At 57.1% G+C, this 18,469-nt stretch overlaps 2 protein-coding genes and 1 non-coding gene across 4 annotated transcripts; 1 reads left to right on the top strand and 2 right to left on the bottom strand.

Moving 5' to 3' along the window:
• Positions 1-793: 793 nt before the first annotated feature.
• On the bottom strand, positions 794-867 carry TRNAN-GUU (transfer RNA asparagine (anticodon GUU)). The gene has a single exon. It is a non-coding gene; the product is annotated as a tRNA-Asn (tRNA).
• A 1,595-nt stretch (positions 868-2,462) lies between these two features.
• On the top strand, positions 2,463-11,978 carry PCGF2 (polycomb group ring finger 2). Of its 2 annotated transcripts, XM_072918998.1 has the most exons (10): positions 2,463-2,616; positions 5,344-5,530; positions 5,738-5,834; positions 6,705-6,760; positions 7,240-7,290; positions 7,583-7,691; positions 8,563-8,611; positions 9,248-9,364; positions 10,044-10,124; positions 10,672-11,978. In XM_072918998.1, exons 2-10 carry the CDS (start codon positions 5,419-5,421, stop codon positions 11,011-11,013), a joined length of 1,014 nt encoding a protein of 337 aa, XP_072775099.1. In that variant the 5' UTR covers positions 2,463-2,616; positions 5,344-5,418; the 3' UTR covers positions 11,014-11,978. The 2 variants fall into 2 exon arrangements, with proteins under 2 accessions (XP_072775099.1, XP_072775100.1); XM_072918999.1 differs by lacking the exon at positions 2,463-2,616 and having other exon boundaries at positions 4,737-5,530.
• Positions 11,979-13,109: 1,131 nt separating this feature from the next.
• On the bottom strand, positions 13,110-14,996 carry CISD3 (CDGSH iron sulfur domain 3). Its single transcript, XM_072919010.1, has 2 exons — positions 14,601-14,996; positions 13,110-13,907 (listed from the first exon to the last, which is right to left on the bottom strand). Exons 1-2 carry the CDS (start codon positions 14,811-14,813, stop codon positions 13,740-13,742), a joined length of 381 nt encoding a protein of 126 aa, XP_072775111.1. The 5' UTR covers positions 14,814-14,996; the 3' UTR covers positions 13,110-13,739.
• Positions 14,997-18,469: the final 3,473 nt, after the last annotated feature.

Here is an 18,469-nt window from a genome sequence, read left to right as displayed (position 1 = left end):
CGGCCCGCGCCCACCCTGCTGTTCCATCCCAATTTTAAATCCCAAATTTTAATCTTATTTTTAAATCCCATTTTTAAGCTGCATCTTTGAGGGGTTTTCCGTTTAAAACCCCGGGATTGATCCCCGGGCTGAAACGGGGATTCCAGCATTTCAGGAATTCTGGCATTTCAGGAATTCCAGCATTTCAGGAATTCCAGTTTCAGGAATTCTGGCAGTTTGGGAATTCCAGCATTTTGGGAATTCCAGCATTTCAGGAATTCCAGAATTTTGGGAATTCTGGCATTTCGTGAATTCCAGTTTCAGGAATTCCAGCATTTCGGGAATTCCAGCATTTCAGGGGGGACGCTCACCCTGGGAGCTCCTTCAGCTTCACTTTGGGGAGAAATTCGGGATTGGGATGGAAAAACAGGAATTGGGATGGAAACAGGGATTGGGATGGAAACCGGAATTGGGATGGAAACAGGAACTCGGGATTGTGATGGAAAGAGGAATTGGGATGGAAACAAACAGGAATTGGGATGGAAACAAACAGGAATTGGGATGGAAAAACAGGAATTGGGATGGAATCAGGGATTGGGATGGAAACAGGAATTGGGATGGAATCAGGGATCCAATCCCCTCCCGGCAGCGCAGCGGGGACTGCCCGGGGCACACCGGGAGCGGCTTCTCCGCCTGGCCGGGAGCACCGGGAGCGGGTCCCGTATCCCGGAACGTTCTCCGTGCCCGGTTCCGTCCGTGCCGGCACCGGGAAAAGCGTTGGGAAAAGCGGCGGCGGCGGTAAAAGGAGCGGCTCCGTCCCTGGGTGGGCTCGAACCACCAACCTTTCGGTTAACAGCCGAACGCGCTGACCGATTGCGCCACAGAGACTGCGCTGCCCGCCGCCCGCGCCGCCGCCACTGCGCACCGGGATACCGGGAACACCGGGAATACCGGGAATGCCGGGAATACCGGGAATACCGGGGAACGGGAATACCGGGAACACCGGGAGCGGGAATGCCGAGAATGCCGGGAGCGGGAATACCGGGAATACCGGGAATACCGGGAATGCCGGGGAACGGGAATACCGGGAACGGGAACGGGACACTGGAAATATCGAGAATGGGAACGGGAACGAGAATGGGAATGGGACAGCGGGAATACAGGGAATACTGGGAACGGGAATACCGGGAATGCCGGGGATACCGGGAATAGGACACCGGGAATACCGGGAATGGGAACGGGAATACCGGGAACGGGAATGGGACAGCAGGAATGGGAACGGGACAGTGGGAATACCAGGAACTGGAATAGAGGCAGCGGGAACACGAACGGGAACGGGAATACCGGGAGCGGGAAAGGGAACGGGAATGGGAACAGGAATGGGAATGGGACAGCGGGAATACAGGGAATACCGGGAATGGGAATGGGAACGGGAATGGGGACAGGAATGGGAACGGGACAGCGGGAATACCGGGAATGGGAATGGGAACGGGAACGGGAATGGGACAGCGGGAATGGGAACACGGGAATACCGGGAACGGGACACTGGGAATACCGGGAACAGGAACGGGACAGCGGGAATGGGAACGGGACAACGGCAATACCGGGAATACCGGGAATGGGAGACCGGGAACGGGACTGGACAGTGAGAATACCGGAACAGCAGGAATGGGACACCGGGAATGGGACCGGGAGACCGGGAATGGGAACGGGACAGGGACACCGGAAATATGACAACGGGATACCGAGAATGGAATTGGAACACCGGGAACGGGACATCGGGAACGGGACAACGGTACCGGGGCAACCGAGCACCGAGACCGGAGCCGGCTTTTCTATTTTATTTTATTTTATTTTATTTTATTTTATTTTATTTTATTTTATTTTATTTTATTTTATTTTATTTTATTTTATTTTATTTTATTTTATTTTATTTTATTTTATTTTATTTTATTTTTTTTATTTTATTTTATTTTATTTTATTATTTTATTTTATTTTATTTTATTTTATTTTATTTTATTTTATTTTATTTTATTTTATTTTTTCCTTCCCCCACACTCCAATTTCCCATTTTCCCGCTCGAAATTCCTTCTATTTTTTAATTTTTTTTTCTTCCTTTTTCCCTCCCTTTTCCCTTTCCTTCCCCCGAGGGTCCCGCTTGTCCCGGGTCAAAATTTGGGGCCAAAACTGGGGGTGGGGTGACCTCACCGAATTTTGGGGCTATTCCAGCGGATTTTGGGGCTGAGGTCTCGGCGATCATTGGGGTCTGGGGGTTTCGGGGGGGGGTCCCCAAATTTCGGCCCCTCCTCCGCAGCCCCCCCAAAAAAATGAGGTCACGTGAGGCGGGCGGGGCCTGGAGGTAGGAAAAAAATAATTTAAAAAAAATTTAAAAATAAAAAGAGGAGAAAAATTAAAGGAAAAAAAAAAAGAGGAAAAAAAAAAAAAAAAAAAGGAGGAAGGAGCAAAAAAAATAAAAAGAGGGAGGGAAAAAAAATAAAAAAACGAGAGAGTAGAGGGGAAAAAAATAAAAAATAAAATAAATAAAAAAATAAGAAAGGGCCGCAGCGCCGCCCGAGCCGAGCGGAGCCGCGGGAGCGGAGGGGCGGCCCCGGGGCCGCCGCCGCCGCCGCCACCAGGTAGGGACCGGGCCCCGGTGTCCCCCCCGCCACCGCCACCGGGCCGGGCCCCGCCGCTGCCACCCCCCAAAGATGGCGATGGCCGCACCGGCAGCACCGGGAGGTGCCCCGGGATCGCACCGGCAGCACCGGGAGGTGCCCCGGGACCCCTCCCCGGGATCGCACCGGCAGCACCGGGAGGGCTCCGCCGCCGCCCCCGCACCGCGCCCGGCACGGCGGCACCGGCACCGGCACCGGGACCCCCCCACGCCCCCATCCCCGGGGCGGGCGGAGACAGCCGGTGCCGAGTACAAAGGGGACGCCCCACCGGGGCTACCGGGGCCACCCACATCCCACCCGGTCCCATCGCGGCGGGAGCGGCCGGGGGGAGTAACCGGGCACCCCAACCGGGCACCCCGGGGGAACGAGGCCACCCCCGTGGTCGTGTCCCCCGTGTGTCAGTGCCCACCCCGGTGTCCGTGTCCCCCCCGTGTCTGTGTCACTCCCCCCGGTGTCCCTGTCCCCCCCGTGTCTGTGTCCCCCCCCGGTGTCCGTGTCCCCCCCACGGTGTCCCGCTCCCCCCGTGTCCGTGTCCCCCCCCGTGTCTGTGTCTCCCCACCCCGGTGTCCGTGTCCCCTCCCCCGGTGTCCCGGTTCCCCCCGGTGTGTCCCGGTCCCGCCCGGTGTGTCCCGTGTCCCCCCGTGTGTCCCACCCCGCGCTCCCGTCCCGCCGCCGCTCCCGGTGCCGTGTGCCCGTGTCCTTGTCCCCCGCACGCTTTGCGGTCACGCGTGTCCAGCGGGGCTCCCACAGCTCCGGTGCCGCGTCCCGCACACCGGGAACGCCGGGGGGGGGATCCCGGCGGGCACTACCGGGGCTGTCCCCTCGTGTCCCCGGTGCTGTCCCCGCGTGTTCGCGGCGCTCCGGGCCCCGCGGGCGCCGTGCGAGGCCCGGGCCGTCCCGGGGGAGCCGTCCCGGGGCATTTCCCGAGCCGCCGCCGGGGGGTCCCGCCGTGACTTTGAAACGCCCTTCCCCACCCGTGCCCGGTCCCGGGGGGCCCCGGGGAACCGGGGGGGATACCGGGCCGGGCCACCGCCCACGGAGACAAAAGAGCCCGAAAGTCGCGGCCGGGGGTGCGGGAGCCACCGGCGGGACGGCGGTGGGGGGGGGGGGTCCCGGGGGGCTCCGGGGGTACCGGGGCTTTGTCCCCCGCGCCCTCCCCGGTACGGGAAACCGCGGCCGTTATCGCCCGGTTTGTTAGAACCGGTTTGCGCCGGTGGCTCGGGCTCCCCCCTCCCGCCGAGCCCCGGGGCCGCCATTGGCGGCTGCGAGCACCGAAAGCGGCGGAATCGTCTCCAAAATACAACCGGGGGTCCCCGGGGCACGGTGGGGAGGGGGGGACGGGGACACGGCACCGGGGGACACCCGGTACCGAGGGGGGACGGGGACACGGCACCGGGGGACACCCGGTACGGGGGGAGGGGGCGGGGCGGGGCTGGGCTGGGAGGGGGTCCCGGGGGTCCCCAAAACCCTCCCGCGGCTCCTGAGCGCCCCCGGTTGCTGCCACTCAGCACAGCGGGGTCCCCGTCCCGGTCCCTGTGGTGTCCCCATCCCCGTGGCACCTCCATTCCAGTCCCAGTGATGTCCCCATCTCTGTGGTGTCCCCATTCCGGTCCCTGTGGTGTCCCAGAGGTCTCCATCCCAGAGGTGTCCCCATCCTTGTCCCTGTGGTGTCCCCATCCCTGTCCCTGTCATGTCCCCTGTCCCTGTGCTGTCCCCATCCCGATCTCAATGGTGTCCCCGAGGTCCCCAGCCCAGCAGTGTCCCCATCTCTGTGCTGTCCCCATCCCGGTCCCTGTGCTGTCCCCATCCCTGGTGTGAGTGTCCTGTGCCTGTGTACTGCAGCCCCTGTGTGTCCCTGTGTGTCACACGTGTGTCCCTGTGTCCCTCTCTGTGTCACTCGTGTGTCTCAGTGTGTCATGCCTGTGTCCCTGTGTCCCTCTGAGTGTCCCTGTGTGTCACATGTGTGTCTCACAGTGTCCCCGTGTGTCACACGCATCCCTCTGTGTGTCCCTGTGTGTCTCAGTGTGTCCCCAGGTGTCCCTGTCTGTGTCCCCGTGTGTCACACGCCTGTCCCCGCGTGTCACACGCGTGTCCCCGCGGCCGCGCGGTGCCACCGCCGCTGCCCGGCCCTTCCGCCGTGCCCCGCTCATCTCCGTGCCCCCGGGGCTGCTCCGCGCCCGTCGCCTGTCGCCTGTCGCCTGTCGCCTGTCGCCTGGCCGGGCTGGCAGTGCCAACATACCGGCCGCTCGCCAAGTGTCGCGGTTGCCACGGCAACAAAGAAACCGCGGCCACCCCGCGGAAACCGGGGAAACACCGGGAAAACACCGGGAAAACACCGGGGAAACACCGGGAACGGGAGCGGCGGCTCCCGGTGCCCCCGCCGTGCCCACCGGGCCCCGCGGGGTGTCCCTGCCCGGGGGAGGTGCCCGACCCGCCCTTGGGGGGGGGTTGTGTAGGAAAACCCATGGAATTGTGGCTGGAGGAGCCTTTTCCATGGAAACAACCCAAAATGGGATTTTTTTGGGGTGCGCACAGCCGCAGGTGGGGATTTGTCCTTGCTCGGGGGTGTCCCAGCGTGTTGGGGACCCGCGTGGGGACACCGGGGTGAGGCAGAGGGGGCTGGGCAGCTCCTGGTGGCTGCAGGGCTGGGGTGGTGACAAGTGACAATCGCCACCGTGTCCCCTCCAGCGGCCCCTGCAGGTGCCACCCGCGGGCTCCGAGGGGGACGCGGGGCTGAGGATCCGCCCTGGGGGCTGCTCCAAGATGCACGGGACCACCCGGATAAAGATCACCGAGCTGAACCCCCACCTGATGTGCGCCCTCTGCGGCGGCTACTTCATCGACGCCACCACCATCGTGGAGTGCCTGCACTCCTGTGAGTGTCACCCGTGTCCCCAAAAGTCCCCCGGGTGTCACAAAGCCCCGCAGCGCCCGCCCTGTGCGCCAGGATGCGGAGATGCGGGGCAGGGGGGCTGCGCTGGGCAGGGGTCTTGTCACCAAGCTTGTCCCCAGGGTGGTGTGGGGGTGCCAGGGGTGCTGTCCCCTTGTCCCCCCGCTCACAGGTGTCCCTCTGTCCCCGCAGTCTGCAGGACCTGCATCGTTCGCTACCTGGAGACCAACAAGTACTGCCCCATGTGCGACGCCCAGGTGCACAAAACACGGCCCCTGCTCAGCATCCGGTGAGCCCGGGGGGCTTGGGGGGCTTGGGGGGCTCGGGGGGCTTGGGGGGTTCAGGGGGCTCCAGGGGCTCAGGGAGCTTGGGGGGCTTCAGGGGGCTCCAGGGATCTCAGGGTTCTGGGGAGTTTGGGGGACTCAGGGGGTTTGGGGGGTTTGAGGGGTTCAGGATTCCATCCATGGATCTGTCCATGCAGTCATCCATCCATCCATCCATCATCCATCCATCCATCCATCATCCATCTTCCATCCATCATCCATCCATCCATCCCTTCCTTCCTCCATCCATCCATCCATCCATCCATCCATCCATCCATCCATCATCCATCCATCCATCCATCCATCCATCATCCATCCATCCATCCATCCATCCATCATCCATCCATCATCCATCCATCCATCCATCATCCATCATCCATCCATCATCCATCCATCATCCATCCATCCATCCATCCATCCATCCATCCATCATCCATCCATCCATCCATCCATCCATCATCCATCCATCATCCATCCATCATCCATCCATCCATCATCCATCATCCATCCATCCATCCATCCATCCATCCATGGATTCCATCCATCCATCCATCCATCCATCCATCCATCCATCCATCCATCCATCATCCATCCATCCATCATCCGTCCATTTGGGATGATGAAGTGGGGATTTGGGATGGGGAGCTGGGGTTTTGGGATTTTGGGATGGAGGATTGGAGATTTGAGGCTTTGGGGATGGGGAATTGGGGATTTGGGGTTTGGGATGGGAATTTCCCACACGGGAGCTGGGGGAAGGAGAGACCCCAAGGCGCAGGGCACAAACTGCTACCAAATCCCACTGATTTCTCCCACTTTTCCCGTTTTCCCCTGTCCAGGTCAGACAAAACCCTTCAGGACATCGTCTACAAGCTGGTCCCAGGGCTTTTCAAAGGTGCAGCCAAGGATGGGGAGAATTTGGGAATTCAGGAATTTGGGGTGTTTGTAACTTGCTCCCACCCCCCTGAAACCCTTCCCGGGATTTCCCATTCCCACGGGGACGGCAGGACACACCGACACGGTGTCCGTCCCAAATTTTGGGACAATCTGGGAGCAGAAGCCATGGATTTGCTCCGAGCTCCTCGGAATGGGGGAAGAGTTCAGGATTTGGGGTGTGGGGACCCAAAACCCCTCAGGACTGGGGGCCACTCCAGGATTTATGGGATCGCTCCTGCGGGAGCTCCCACGGGAATTCCCTGGGTGACCCCTGGGCCCCCTTACTGTCACTCCCCGGCTGTGGCGCTGTCCCCGCTCATGTCCCTGTCCCTGTCCCCATCCCTGTCCCCATCCCTGTCCCCGTCCCTGTCCCTGTCCCTGTCCCTGTCCCTGTCCCTGTCCCTGTCCCTGTCCCTGTCCCTGTCCCTGTCCCCACAGATGAGATGAAGAGGAGGCGCAACTTCTACGCTGCGTACCCGGTGGACGAGGGTGAGTGTCACATGTCAGAGGGTCACAGTGTCACAGTGTCACATGGTCAGTGTCAATGTCCCAGTGTCCCAGTGTCCCAGTGTCCCAATGTCCCCAGTGTCCTAGTGTCCCACTGTCCCAGTGTCACAATGTCACAATGTCCCAGTGTCCGGTGTCTAGATGTCCCAGTGTCCCTGTGTCCTGGTGTCCCAGTGTCCGGTGTCCTGGTGTCCCCGTGTTCCCGTGTCCCAGTGTCTGGTGTCCGGTGTCCCGGTGTCCGGTGTCCCTCCCAGCCCGTGTCCATGTCCTGCAGCTGCCCTGGGCTCGCAGGAGGAGCGAGGTGAGGCGGCTGAGCGGGACCAGGGCGTGGGGCCCGAGGAGGAGATCGTCAGCCTGTCCATCGAGTTCCACCGGGACTGCAGGTACAGCCCGGGCCCGGTACCGCCAGGGGCTCCAGTACCGCCAGCTCCGGTACCGCCAGGGGCTCTGGTACCACCTGGTTCCCCTGAATCCCTGCAGCACCATCCCTGATTCCTGAATCCCAGATCCCAGTGTGATCCCTGATCCCAGCACTGTCATCTCTGATCCCAAATCCCAGTGTGATCCCAGATCCCAGTGTGATCTCTGATCCCTGTGTGATCCCAGATCCCAGTGTGATGCCAGATCCCAGCACTGTCATCCCTGATCCCAGTGTGATCCCTGATCTCTGATCCCAGTGTGATCCTTGATCCCAGTGTGATCCCAGCACTGTCATCTCTGATCCCAAATCCCAGTTTGATCCCAGATCCCAGTGTGATCCCTGATCCCACATCCCAGTGTGATCCCTGATCTCTGATCCCAGTGTGATCCCAAATCCCAGTGTGATCCCTGAATCCCTGATCCCAGTATGATCCCTGATCCCAAATCCCAGTGTGATCCCTATCCCAGAACCTGGTGTGATCCCTGATCCCAGCATTGCCATCCCTGTGTTCCTGCTGCTGCTGCTGGCGGTCTTGGGAATGTCCCTGGCACCTGGAGCAGCATTTCAGAGGGGTCCAGGGGGATCCAGAGGGATCCAGCAGAATCCAGGGGGATCCAGAAGGATCCAGCAGAATCCAGGGGGACCCAGGGGGATCCAGGGGGATCCAGAGGGACCCAGGGGGATCCAGGGGGATCCAGGGGGATCCAGGGGGATCCAGAGCCCGGCAATGCCCACGGACTGCCGGGTGAAGCCCTGGGTGTCACCCGTGGGGTGTCCCCGCGTGTCCCCCCCGCCGGGTCTGTCCCTCAGCCCCTGTCCCCTCCCCTCCCCAGGGAGGAGCTGAGAGGCGCCGCCGAGAACGGGAACCTGGACAAGGACAAGGTGAGCGCGGGGTGGCACCGTGGTGGCACTGGGGTGGCACTGGGGTGGCACTGTGGTGGCACTGTGGTGGCACTGTGGTAGCGCAGAGCCCTCAGTGTCCAACTGCCCTGGGGGGGTCCGCAGGGCATAGGGGACACCCCAATCCTGTGTCACCCCAATCCCAGGTCACCCCAAACTACACACACCCCAATCCTGGGTCACCGCAAACCCATGTCACCCCAAACCTGGGTCACCCCAAACCCGTGTCACCCCAAACCTGGGTCACCCAAACACAGAACACCCCAAACATGGGACACCCCAAACCCGGGTCACCCCAAACCTGGGTCACCCCAAACACAGAACACCCCAAACCCATGTCACCCCAATCCTGGGTCACCCTAAACCAGAGTCACCCCAAACCTGGGTCACCTCAATCCCGAGTCACCCCAAACCCCAGACACCCAGTCCCATGTCACCCCAATCCCGGGACACCCCAGTCCTGTGTCACCCTAAAACCCTGAAACACCCCAAAGCCGGATCACCCCAAACCCATTTCACCCCAGTCCCGTGTCACCCCAAACCCTGAGTCACCCCAATCCTGGCACACCCCAATCCCGGGACACCCCAATCCCGGTGACCCCGCGCCGTCCCTCGCAGGCGGTGCCGCGCCTGCCGGGGCCGGGGCTGCGGTTCCTGCGCTGCCCCGCGGCCATGACGGTGCTGCACCTGGCCAAGTTCCTGCGCAACAAGATGGACGTGCCCAGCAAGTACCGGGTGAGCCGCCCGGAACATTCCGGAACCTTCCGGAACCTCCGGAATCTTCCTCTGGGGATGGTTGGGAACATTCCAGAACCTTCCTCTGGGAATGGTTGGGAGCTTTCCGTAACCTTCCGGAATGTTCATCTGGGAACGGTCGGGAATGGTCGGGAAAGTTTGTTTGGGAATGGTCAGGAATGTTCCAGAACGTTCCAGAATGTTGGGAATGGTCGGGAATGTTCTGGTATGTTGAGGCATGTTCATTTGGGAACGGTCAGGAATCGTCAGGAATGTTCCGGAATGTTCTGGGATGTTTGTTTGGGAATGGTCAGGAATGTTCGGGAATGGTCCAGAATGTTCCAGAATGGTTGGGAATGTTCTGGAATGGTTGGAAATGTTTGGTTGGGAATGTTTGGGAATGTTACAGAACGGTTGGGAATGGTCGGGAATGTTCCGGAATGTTGAGGAATGTTCATTTGGGAACGGTCAGGAATCGTTGGGAATGTTCCAGAATGTCTGTTTGGGAATGGTCAGGAATCCCTAAATTTGGATTCATGGATCCTGCGGTTTGGATCAATCCTTTCCTGGGATTTGGGTCCCTCCTTTCCCCGTTTTTTCACGGAATTTGGATCCCTCCTTCCCCGGGGTTTTTCCCAGGGTTTTTCCCGGGATTTGGATCCCTCTTTCCCGTCTCCAGGTGGAGGTGCTGTACGAGGACGAGCCCCTGAAGGAATATTACACCCTGATGGACATCGCCTACATCTACCCCTGGAGGAGGGTGAGGAAACGGGAAAACCGGGAATATCTGGGCTGGGAATACCAGGAAAACCTGTCCCTTGGGAGAAAAAACTGGGAATATCCGTACTGGGAAGGAATATCTGTCCTGGAGAAACTGGGGAAACCTGTGCTGGGAATACTGGGAATATCTGTGCTGGGAGAAACTGGGAATATCTGTCCTGGGAATATCCATGCTGGGAATACTGGGAAAATCTGCCCTGGGGAAACTGGGAAAACCCGTTCTGGGGAAACTGGGAATATCTGTGCTGGGAATACTGGGAATATCTGGGCTGGGGGAAACTGGGAAGAACTGATTTTTGGGGGATAAAATGGAATATCTGTCCTGGGGAAAAGTGGGAGCATCGGTCCCGGGGGAGCTTTTCCCATCCCAAATCCCAGAGTGGGGGGATTGTCCTGACAGGGGAGTGGCACTTTGGGGTTCCCCGGGGCATGGGGGGTGGTGGCAGTGCCGGTGTCCCCACGGTGGTGGCAGTGCCGGTGTCCCCGCGGTGTCTCCACGCGCTGCCACCCGTGCCCCGTGTCCCCAGAGCGGTCCCCTGGCACTCAAGTACCGCGTCCAACCCTCCTGCAAGCGGCTCAGGCTGTGCCCGGCGCTGCCACCCGAGGCCACCAACACCAGCGGCGCCTCCGAGTGCTCCGAGTCCGGCAGCGACAACACCCAGAGCCCCGGGCTGGCATCGCCCCCGGGGATGGCATCGCCCCCCGGGCCCACCCTCAACGGCTCCGCCTCGAACTGTCACCCGCTGCCACCCGCTTGTCACCCGCTGCCACCCGCTTGTCACCCAGTGCCACCCGGATGTCACCCGGTGCCACCCGGCCGCAGCCGTAAAACCGCCCTGAACGGCAGCGCGGGCTCGGTCCTGAGCTAAGAACGTCCAGGGATGCTCGAAATCCTCCTGGGATTCTCCAAAATCCTCCTGGGATTCTGAAAATCCTCCTGGGATTCTGAAAATCCTCACGGGATTCCAGGAAATTCTCATGGGATTCTGAAAATCCTCCTGGAATTCTCCAAAATCCTCCTGGGATTCTGAAAATCCTCCTGGGATTCTCCAAAATCCACCTGGGATTCTGAAAATCCTCCCGGGATTCCAGGAAATTCTCATGGGATTCTGAAAATCCTCCTGAGATTCTCCAAAATCCTCCTGGGATTCTGAAAATCCTCCTGGGATCCGGGAAATTCTCATGGGATTCCAGAAAATTGTCCAGGGATTCCGAAAAATCCACCTGGGATTCCAGGAAATTCTCATGGGATCTGAAAATCCTTCTGGGATTCTAGGAAATTCTCATGGGATTCCGGGAAATCGTCCAGAGATTCTGAGAAAAATAATTCTGGGACTCCAAAAATCCTCCTGGGATTCTGAAAATCCTCGTGGGATTCTCAAAAATCCTCCTGGGATTCTGAAAATCCTCCTGGGATTCCGGGAAATCCATGTTTGACTCGTGGAAACTGCACGGCCCCACCCTCATCCTGCCCCGGAGCTGGGAGCTGGCACATCCCCAAATTCCCAAATTCCAAAATTCCCGCATTCCCAAATCCATAAATTCCCAATCCCCAAATTCTCAAATTCATAAATTCCCAAATTCTCAAATTCCCACATTCCCAAATTCATAAATCCCCAAATTCCCACATTCCCAAATTCATAAATTCCCAAATTCCCACATTCCCAAATTCATAAATCCCCAAATTCCCCATTCCTTATTTTTCCAGAGGTTTTCCCTCTCCTCTTCCTCCTCCTCCTCCTCCTCCCTCCCCGCTGGGGCCGTGGCCACAGGGGTGAGGCCGAGCACAGAACCCCAAAACCCAAAAACCCCAAAAAATGCCCAAAACCAAAAACCCCCCAAAACCCCCAAACCCAAAAGATCCCAAAATCCCAACCCTCCCAAAAACCTCCAAACCCAAAAAACCCCAAAAACCCTAAATCCCCAAAACCCCCAAAAAAGGCCCCCTAAGAAAAACAACCAAAACCCCAAAATCCCCCCCCCAAAAAACCCCCAAAAAACAAGAAAAAAAGACCCAAAACCCCAAAGCCCCAGAACCCTCAATTTAGATTTTTTCCAAATTTGGGGTTTTTGGGATTTTTTGGGGTTTTGGATTTTTGGGCTTTCGGGTTTTATTTGGGGTTTGGGGTTTTTGGGGTTTTGAGGTTTTTTTGGGTTTCTTGGGGGTTTGGGTTTTTTTGGGGTTTTGTTTTTTTGGGGGTTTTTGGGGGTTTTTGTGGGGGGGGGGTTGGGTTTTTGTTGGGGTTTTTTTGGGTTTTGGATTTTTGGGGTTTTTTGGGGGGGGAGTTTGGGGTTTTTTTGATTTTTTGGGGGTTTGGGCATTTTTTGGGGGGTTTGGGTTTTTTTGGGGTTTTTTTGGGGGGGGTTGGGGGTTTTTTAAGGGTTTTGTGTTTTCTTGGGATTTTTTGGGGGTTTTTTTGAGTTTTTTGGGATTTTTGGGGGTTTTTTTGGAGGCCTAGGGGATTTTTGGGGGGCAATTTCCTCCAGCTTGGTGGTGGCAGCACAAATCCCCCGGAATATTTTTTCTTCCCGAGGTCCTGCCGGCTCCAGGGAAATTTGGGGGGCACCCAAAGGTCGGGATGGAGCTTCCCAAAATCCCGAATTTTTGGGCTTTTAAAAATTTTTTTGGTGTCTCGCCTTTCCCAGCCTCTCCTCCTGCGTTTGTAATGAAAGAAAATAAAAATAAAAATAAAAATAAAAACAAAAATTTAAAAATAAAAATTTAAAATAAAAACAAAAATGTAAAATAAAAACAAAAATTTAAAATAAAAATAAAAATGTAAAATAAAAATAACAATTTTAAAATAAAAATAAAAATTAAAATGCAAATAAAAATCAGATTTTGTCGCCTTCGGTCAGGAGGGTCCGGAGAGTGTGGGAAGGGTTTGGGGAAGGGAAAAAAATTCCTGCAGGGAATTCAACAATTCCTGTGTGGAATTCAAAATTCCTGTGTGAAACTCAACAATTCCTGCGTGGAATGAAAACATTTTTCCATGGAATTCAACAATTTCTCCATGAAATTCAACAATTCCGACCGGGAGTCCAACAATTCCTGTGGGGAATTCGACAGTTCCGGCTGCTCCCGAGTTCCCGGTGCCCCCGGTGCTCCCGATGTTCCCGAGTTCCCGGTTCTCCCGGTACTCCCGGTGCTCCCGGTGAGCCTGGTGCTGCCAAGGCTCCCGGTGTTCCTGAATTCCCGGTGCCCCCGGTTCTCCCAGTTCTCCCGGTATTCCCGGTTCTTCTGAGCTCCCGGTGCTCCAGAGCTCCCGGTGCCAGCAGTGCTGCTGAGCTCCCGGTGCTGCCGGTGCTCCCGGTTCTCCCGGTGCTCCTGAGCTCCCGGTGCCCCCTAATTCACGGTGTCCCCGAATTCCCAGTGCCCCCAAACTCCCGGTGCCCCCAAGCTCCTGGTTTATCCAGTGTTCCCGAGCTACCGGTGCTCCCGGTGCCCCCGAGCTCCTGGTTTATCCAGTGTTTCTGAGCTCCCGGTGCTCCCGGTTCTTCAGAGCTCCCGGTGCTCCCAAGTTCCCGGTGCTCCCAAGTTCCCGGTGCTCTTGAGCTCCCGGTGCTCCCGGTTCTCCCGGTTCCCCCGGTGGTCTCAGGCGCGGGGCGGCGGCGCGGCGCGGTCCCGGTGGGAGCCGTCGCAGTACGGGGGGCTGCGGGTCCGTTTGCAGCCGCAGAGCAGCGCGGGCCCGGCCCGGGCGGGGCGGAAGCGCAGCGGGGACAGCCCCGGGGCCGCCGCCCGGTGGGAGCCGTCGCAGAAGGGCTGCGGCACAACCGGGACGGTCACGGGCGGCCCGGTGCTCCCCCGGGGCCACTGCCAGCATCCCAGAGATCCCATAAATCCCGTCCCGACCCATCCCATCCCATCCCATCCCATCCCATCCCATCCCATCCCATCCCATCCCAAAGATCTGATAAATCCTGTCCCATTGCAATGATCCCATAAATCCTGTCCCGTCCCAGAGATCCCATAAATCCCATCCCGTCCCATCCCATGCCAGAGATCCCATAAATCCTGACCCATCCCACAAATCCTGACCCATCCCACAAATCCTGTCCCATCTCATAAATCCCATCCCAGATATCCCATAAATCCTGTCCCGTTCCATAGATCCCATCCCATCTCGTCCCATCCCATCAACCCCATAGAACCCATAAATCCTGTCCCATCCCATCAACCCAGTTCCGACCCAGAGATCCCATAAATCCTGTCCGATCCCATCCCATAGATCCCATCCCATCCCATGGATCCCATGGATGCCCCCGTTCTCCCAGATCCCCCCGGTTCTCCCGGGTCCCCCCGGTTCTCCCACATCCTCCAGAGCCCCCCGGTTCTCTCGGATCCCTCCGGTTCTCCCGGACCCTCTCAGCTCTTCCAAACCCCCCCGGTTCTCCCGGTTCTCCCGGGCCCCCCCCGGTTCTCCCGAACCCCCCCGGTTCTCCCGGTTCTCCGGACCTGGTTCTTGCTGTGCCCGCAGGCGCACCAGCTGTAGGTTTTCCCCTCCTGCAGCTCCACCGGGAACGGCTCCGTGGCGGCGGTCACCGGCTGCGGCGGGGCCGCGGAGCAGAGCGACCGGAGCCGCGGCCCCGCCGAGGGCTCCCGGTACCGGCGGCCGCGCCCCGCCGCCCTCAGCAGCGAAACGAGCGCGGCCGGTCTGCGCCACAGCATGGTCCCGGTGCCGGTCCCGGTGCCGGTCCCGGTGCTCCTCCCGGTGTCGCTCCCGGTGCCACTCTCAAGGCTGTTCCCGGTTCCCCTCCCGGTGCCGGTCCCGGTGCCGTTCCCGGTAACCTTCCTGGTGTCTCTTCCGGTTCCCCTCCCGGTGCCGCTCCCGGTGCCGCTCCCGGTTCCCCTCCCGGTGACCTTCCCGGCGCGGCTCCTCCTCCTCCCGCCGCCGCCGCCGGAAGATCCGCGCCGGGCGGGCTCGGCGGGAGCGCGGCTGCTCCGTGCGGGGCCGTTCCCCCGCGCTCCGGTCCCGGGGCTCCGGTCCCGGGGCTCGGTACCGCTGCCACCCCCGTCAGCCGCTCCAAGTGCCGGTCCCGGTTCCCAGCACCGGTTCCGGTTCCCAGTGCCGGTCCCGCTTCCCGGTGCCAGTTCCTGTTCCCAGTACCGGTCCCAGTTCCCAGTACCGGTCCCAGTTCCCAATCCCAGTTCCCAATCCCAGTTCCCATTCCCAGTGCCCAGTCCCAGTCCCAGTCCCCAATCCCAGTGCCCAGTCCCAGTTCCCATTCCCCTTCCCAATCCCAGTTCCCATTCCTATTCCCATTCCCATTCCCATTCCCAGTTCGCATTCCCATTCCCATTCCCATTCCCATTCCCATTCCCATTCCCATTCCCAATCTCACTTAAATTCTCCCCCCTCACCTTCATTAAAACCCCCCATCGCAATTAATATTAATATTAATATTAATATTATTTATTATAATAAAGACCGGTCAAGCAGCGTGAAAAAAATATATCTTAGCTACATCACCTTAAATTGCCAAAAATATACACATTTTTCTCTTTTGTTTAATATTTTAAAAAAAAAAACACAAAAAAAAATCCTAAAAACGAATAAAATAAAGGGAAAAAAAACCCAAAAGGAGACATGCAATGATCCTAAAGGAGAGTGTGGAAATGGGTAAAGAAAAACGTACCCCAGTGCAAGCGAAATGTGGATAATCTCCAGATTTTCCTTTTTTTTCCTTTTTTTCCTTCTCCTTCCCCCTGATCTCCCGATTTTTTGTTGGTTTTTTGTTGGTTTTTTTTATTTGTTGTTTTTTTGTTTGGGTTTTTTGTTTGTTTTTTTCCCCACAGGAAAAACAAAATCCCCACCTGGAATTTCCCAGCTCCTGTTCCTGGCTCTGCCCAAGGGATTTTTGGGGAGATTCCCGGGGGGAATTGGAAAATTCCCGGGGTTTGGAAGCCTTTGGAAGGTCGGGCACAGGGGGAGGTGTAAGTGCTTTGTGTCCCTGATCCCCCAGTCCCGGAATTCCCGGGAGCAGGAAGGATCCGGCTCTGGGAATTCCGGGATCCAGTTCCGGGAATTGCCACAGATCCAGAGGGATCCAGCTCTGGGAATTCCCAGATAATCACAGGGATCCAGTTCCAGGAATTCCCAAAGCCAGCTCCGGGAATTCCCAGACAATCACAGGGATCCAGCTCTGGGAATTCCTGCATCCAGCTCCAGGAATTCCCGAATCCAGCTCCGGGAATTCCCAGACAATTACAGGGATCCAGCTCCGGGAATTCCCGGAAATCCAGAGGGATCCACTTCCAGAAATTTCTGGATCAAGCTCTGGGAATTCCTGCATCCAGCTCTGGGAATTCCCAGAGATCCAGAGGGATCCAGCTCCAGGAATTCCTGGATCCAGTTCCGGGAATTGCCAGAGATCCAGGGGGATCCAGATCCTGGAATTCCTGGATCCAGTTCCGGGAGTTGCCAGAGATCCAGGGAGATCCAGCTCCAGGAATTCCTGGATCCAGTTCCAGGAATTGCCAGACCCAGCTCCGGGAATTCCCAGACAATCACAGGGATCCAACTCCGGGAATTCCTGCATCCAGATCCGGGAATTCCTGGATCCAGATCCGGGAATTCCTGCATCCAGATCCGGGAATTCCTGCATCCAGATCCGGGAATTCCTGGATCCAGTTCTGGGAATTCCTGGATCCAGCTCCGGGAATTCCTGGATCCGGCTCCCTTTGGTGTCCTGGCCTTGTCCAGGGGATTTGGGCACTGGCCCCAAACCGGGGCCGATCCCGAAGGGATTTGGGGTCTCCCGGGGGATCAATTCCCTTCCCAGCCCTTCCGGATCCCCTGGGCTGGATTGGGGAAGAATTGGGAGATTTGGGCACAAATTTGGGGTTTTTGGGGTTGCAAATGGGGCTGGAGGCCACGGGCAGCACTGCTGGGATTTGGGATCACAGTGCACTGCTGGGATTTGGGATCCCGGAGCACCGCAGGGATTTGGGATCCTGGGGCACCACAGGAATTTGGGATTTTCCAGGGGGATTTTGGGTGGCACCTTCAGGGATGCCAAGGGAAGGGGAACGACCCAGCTCGGGATGGGGGAAAAAGAGAAAAATCCAAAGGAATTTCAAAGTGCAAGAAGGGAATTGTGCTGGAGCGGGTTTGGGGACAGGGATCCCAAAGGATTTGGGCTCCCCCAACAGCTTCCTAAGCTCGTTAAAACCTCGGGATAGATAAATCCCATTATATATTTAATTTATATTTCTATTTCCGAGCAGCCAGTGGCTCCGGCCAGTTCAGAGCTCCAGGCTGGCAGCAGAAAAGGTTTGGTATATATATTTTTTTTCTCTATTTTTTTTTTTTTTTAGACAACCCTCACGGTGTGAACCTTAGGGGAAAAAAAACAATAAAAAAATAAAATAAAATAAAATAAAATAAAGTAAAATGAAGTGAAATAAAATAAAATAAAATAAAATAAAATAAAATAAAATAAAATAAAATAAAATAAAATAAAATAAAATAAAATAAAGTAAAATGAAGTGAAATAAAATAAAATAAAATAAAATAAAATAGAATAGAATAAGCATTTTAAAAAAGGAAATTCAGCGGAGGATTCTGCCAGCACGATCAGCGCAGCCCCGCTGCTGATAACGGGAATAGTGCAAAGCGGGAAGGGCAGCGGGGATGTGCTGAACGCGGCACAAAAGTCCCAAATTTTGGGATTTGGGGCTCTCCCAAAGGAGTTTCCGTCAGCTGGAGCATTCCAGGAGCTCCGGATTTACCCAGGGACGAGGGAAGGAAGGGAATTGGGGCATTTGGTGGTGGTGGTCGCCTTCCCCGAGTTGCCCTGATTGTCCTTCCTTCCTTCCTTGATCTCTATCCATGGATCCATCCATGCCTCCATCCATCCATCCGTGGATTCCATCCATCCATCATCCATCATCCATCCATCCATCCATCCATCCATCCATCCATCCATCCATCCATCCATCATCCATGGATTCCATCCATCATCCATCCATCCATCCATCCTTGGATCCATCCATCATCCATCCATCCATGGATTCCATCCATCCATCCACCCATCCATCCATCCATCCATCCATCCATCCATCCATCCATCATCCATCCATCCATCCTTGGATCCATCCATCATCCATCCATCCATGGATTCCATCCATCCATCCATCCATCCATCCATCCATCCATCCATCCATCCATCCATCCATCCATCATCCATCCATCCATCCTTGGATCCATCCATCATCCATCCATCCATGGATTCCATCCATCCATCCATCCATCCATCCATCCATCATCCATCCATCCATCCATCCATCCATCCATCCATCATCCATCCATCCATCCATCCATC

This window comes from Taeniopygia guttata, chromosome 27 (genome assembly GCF_048771995.1).
Source record: "Taeniopygia guttata chromosome 27, bTaeGut7.mat, whole genome shotgun sequence".
Lineage (NCBI taxonomy): Eukaryota > Metazoa > Chordata > Aves > Passeriformes > Estrildidae > Taeniopygia > Taeniopygia guttata.
This window is presented reverse-complemented; position numbering and strand designations above follow the sequence as displayed.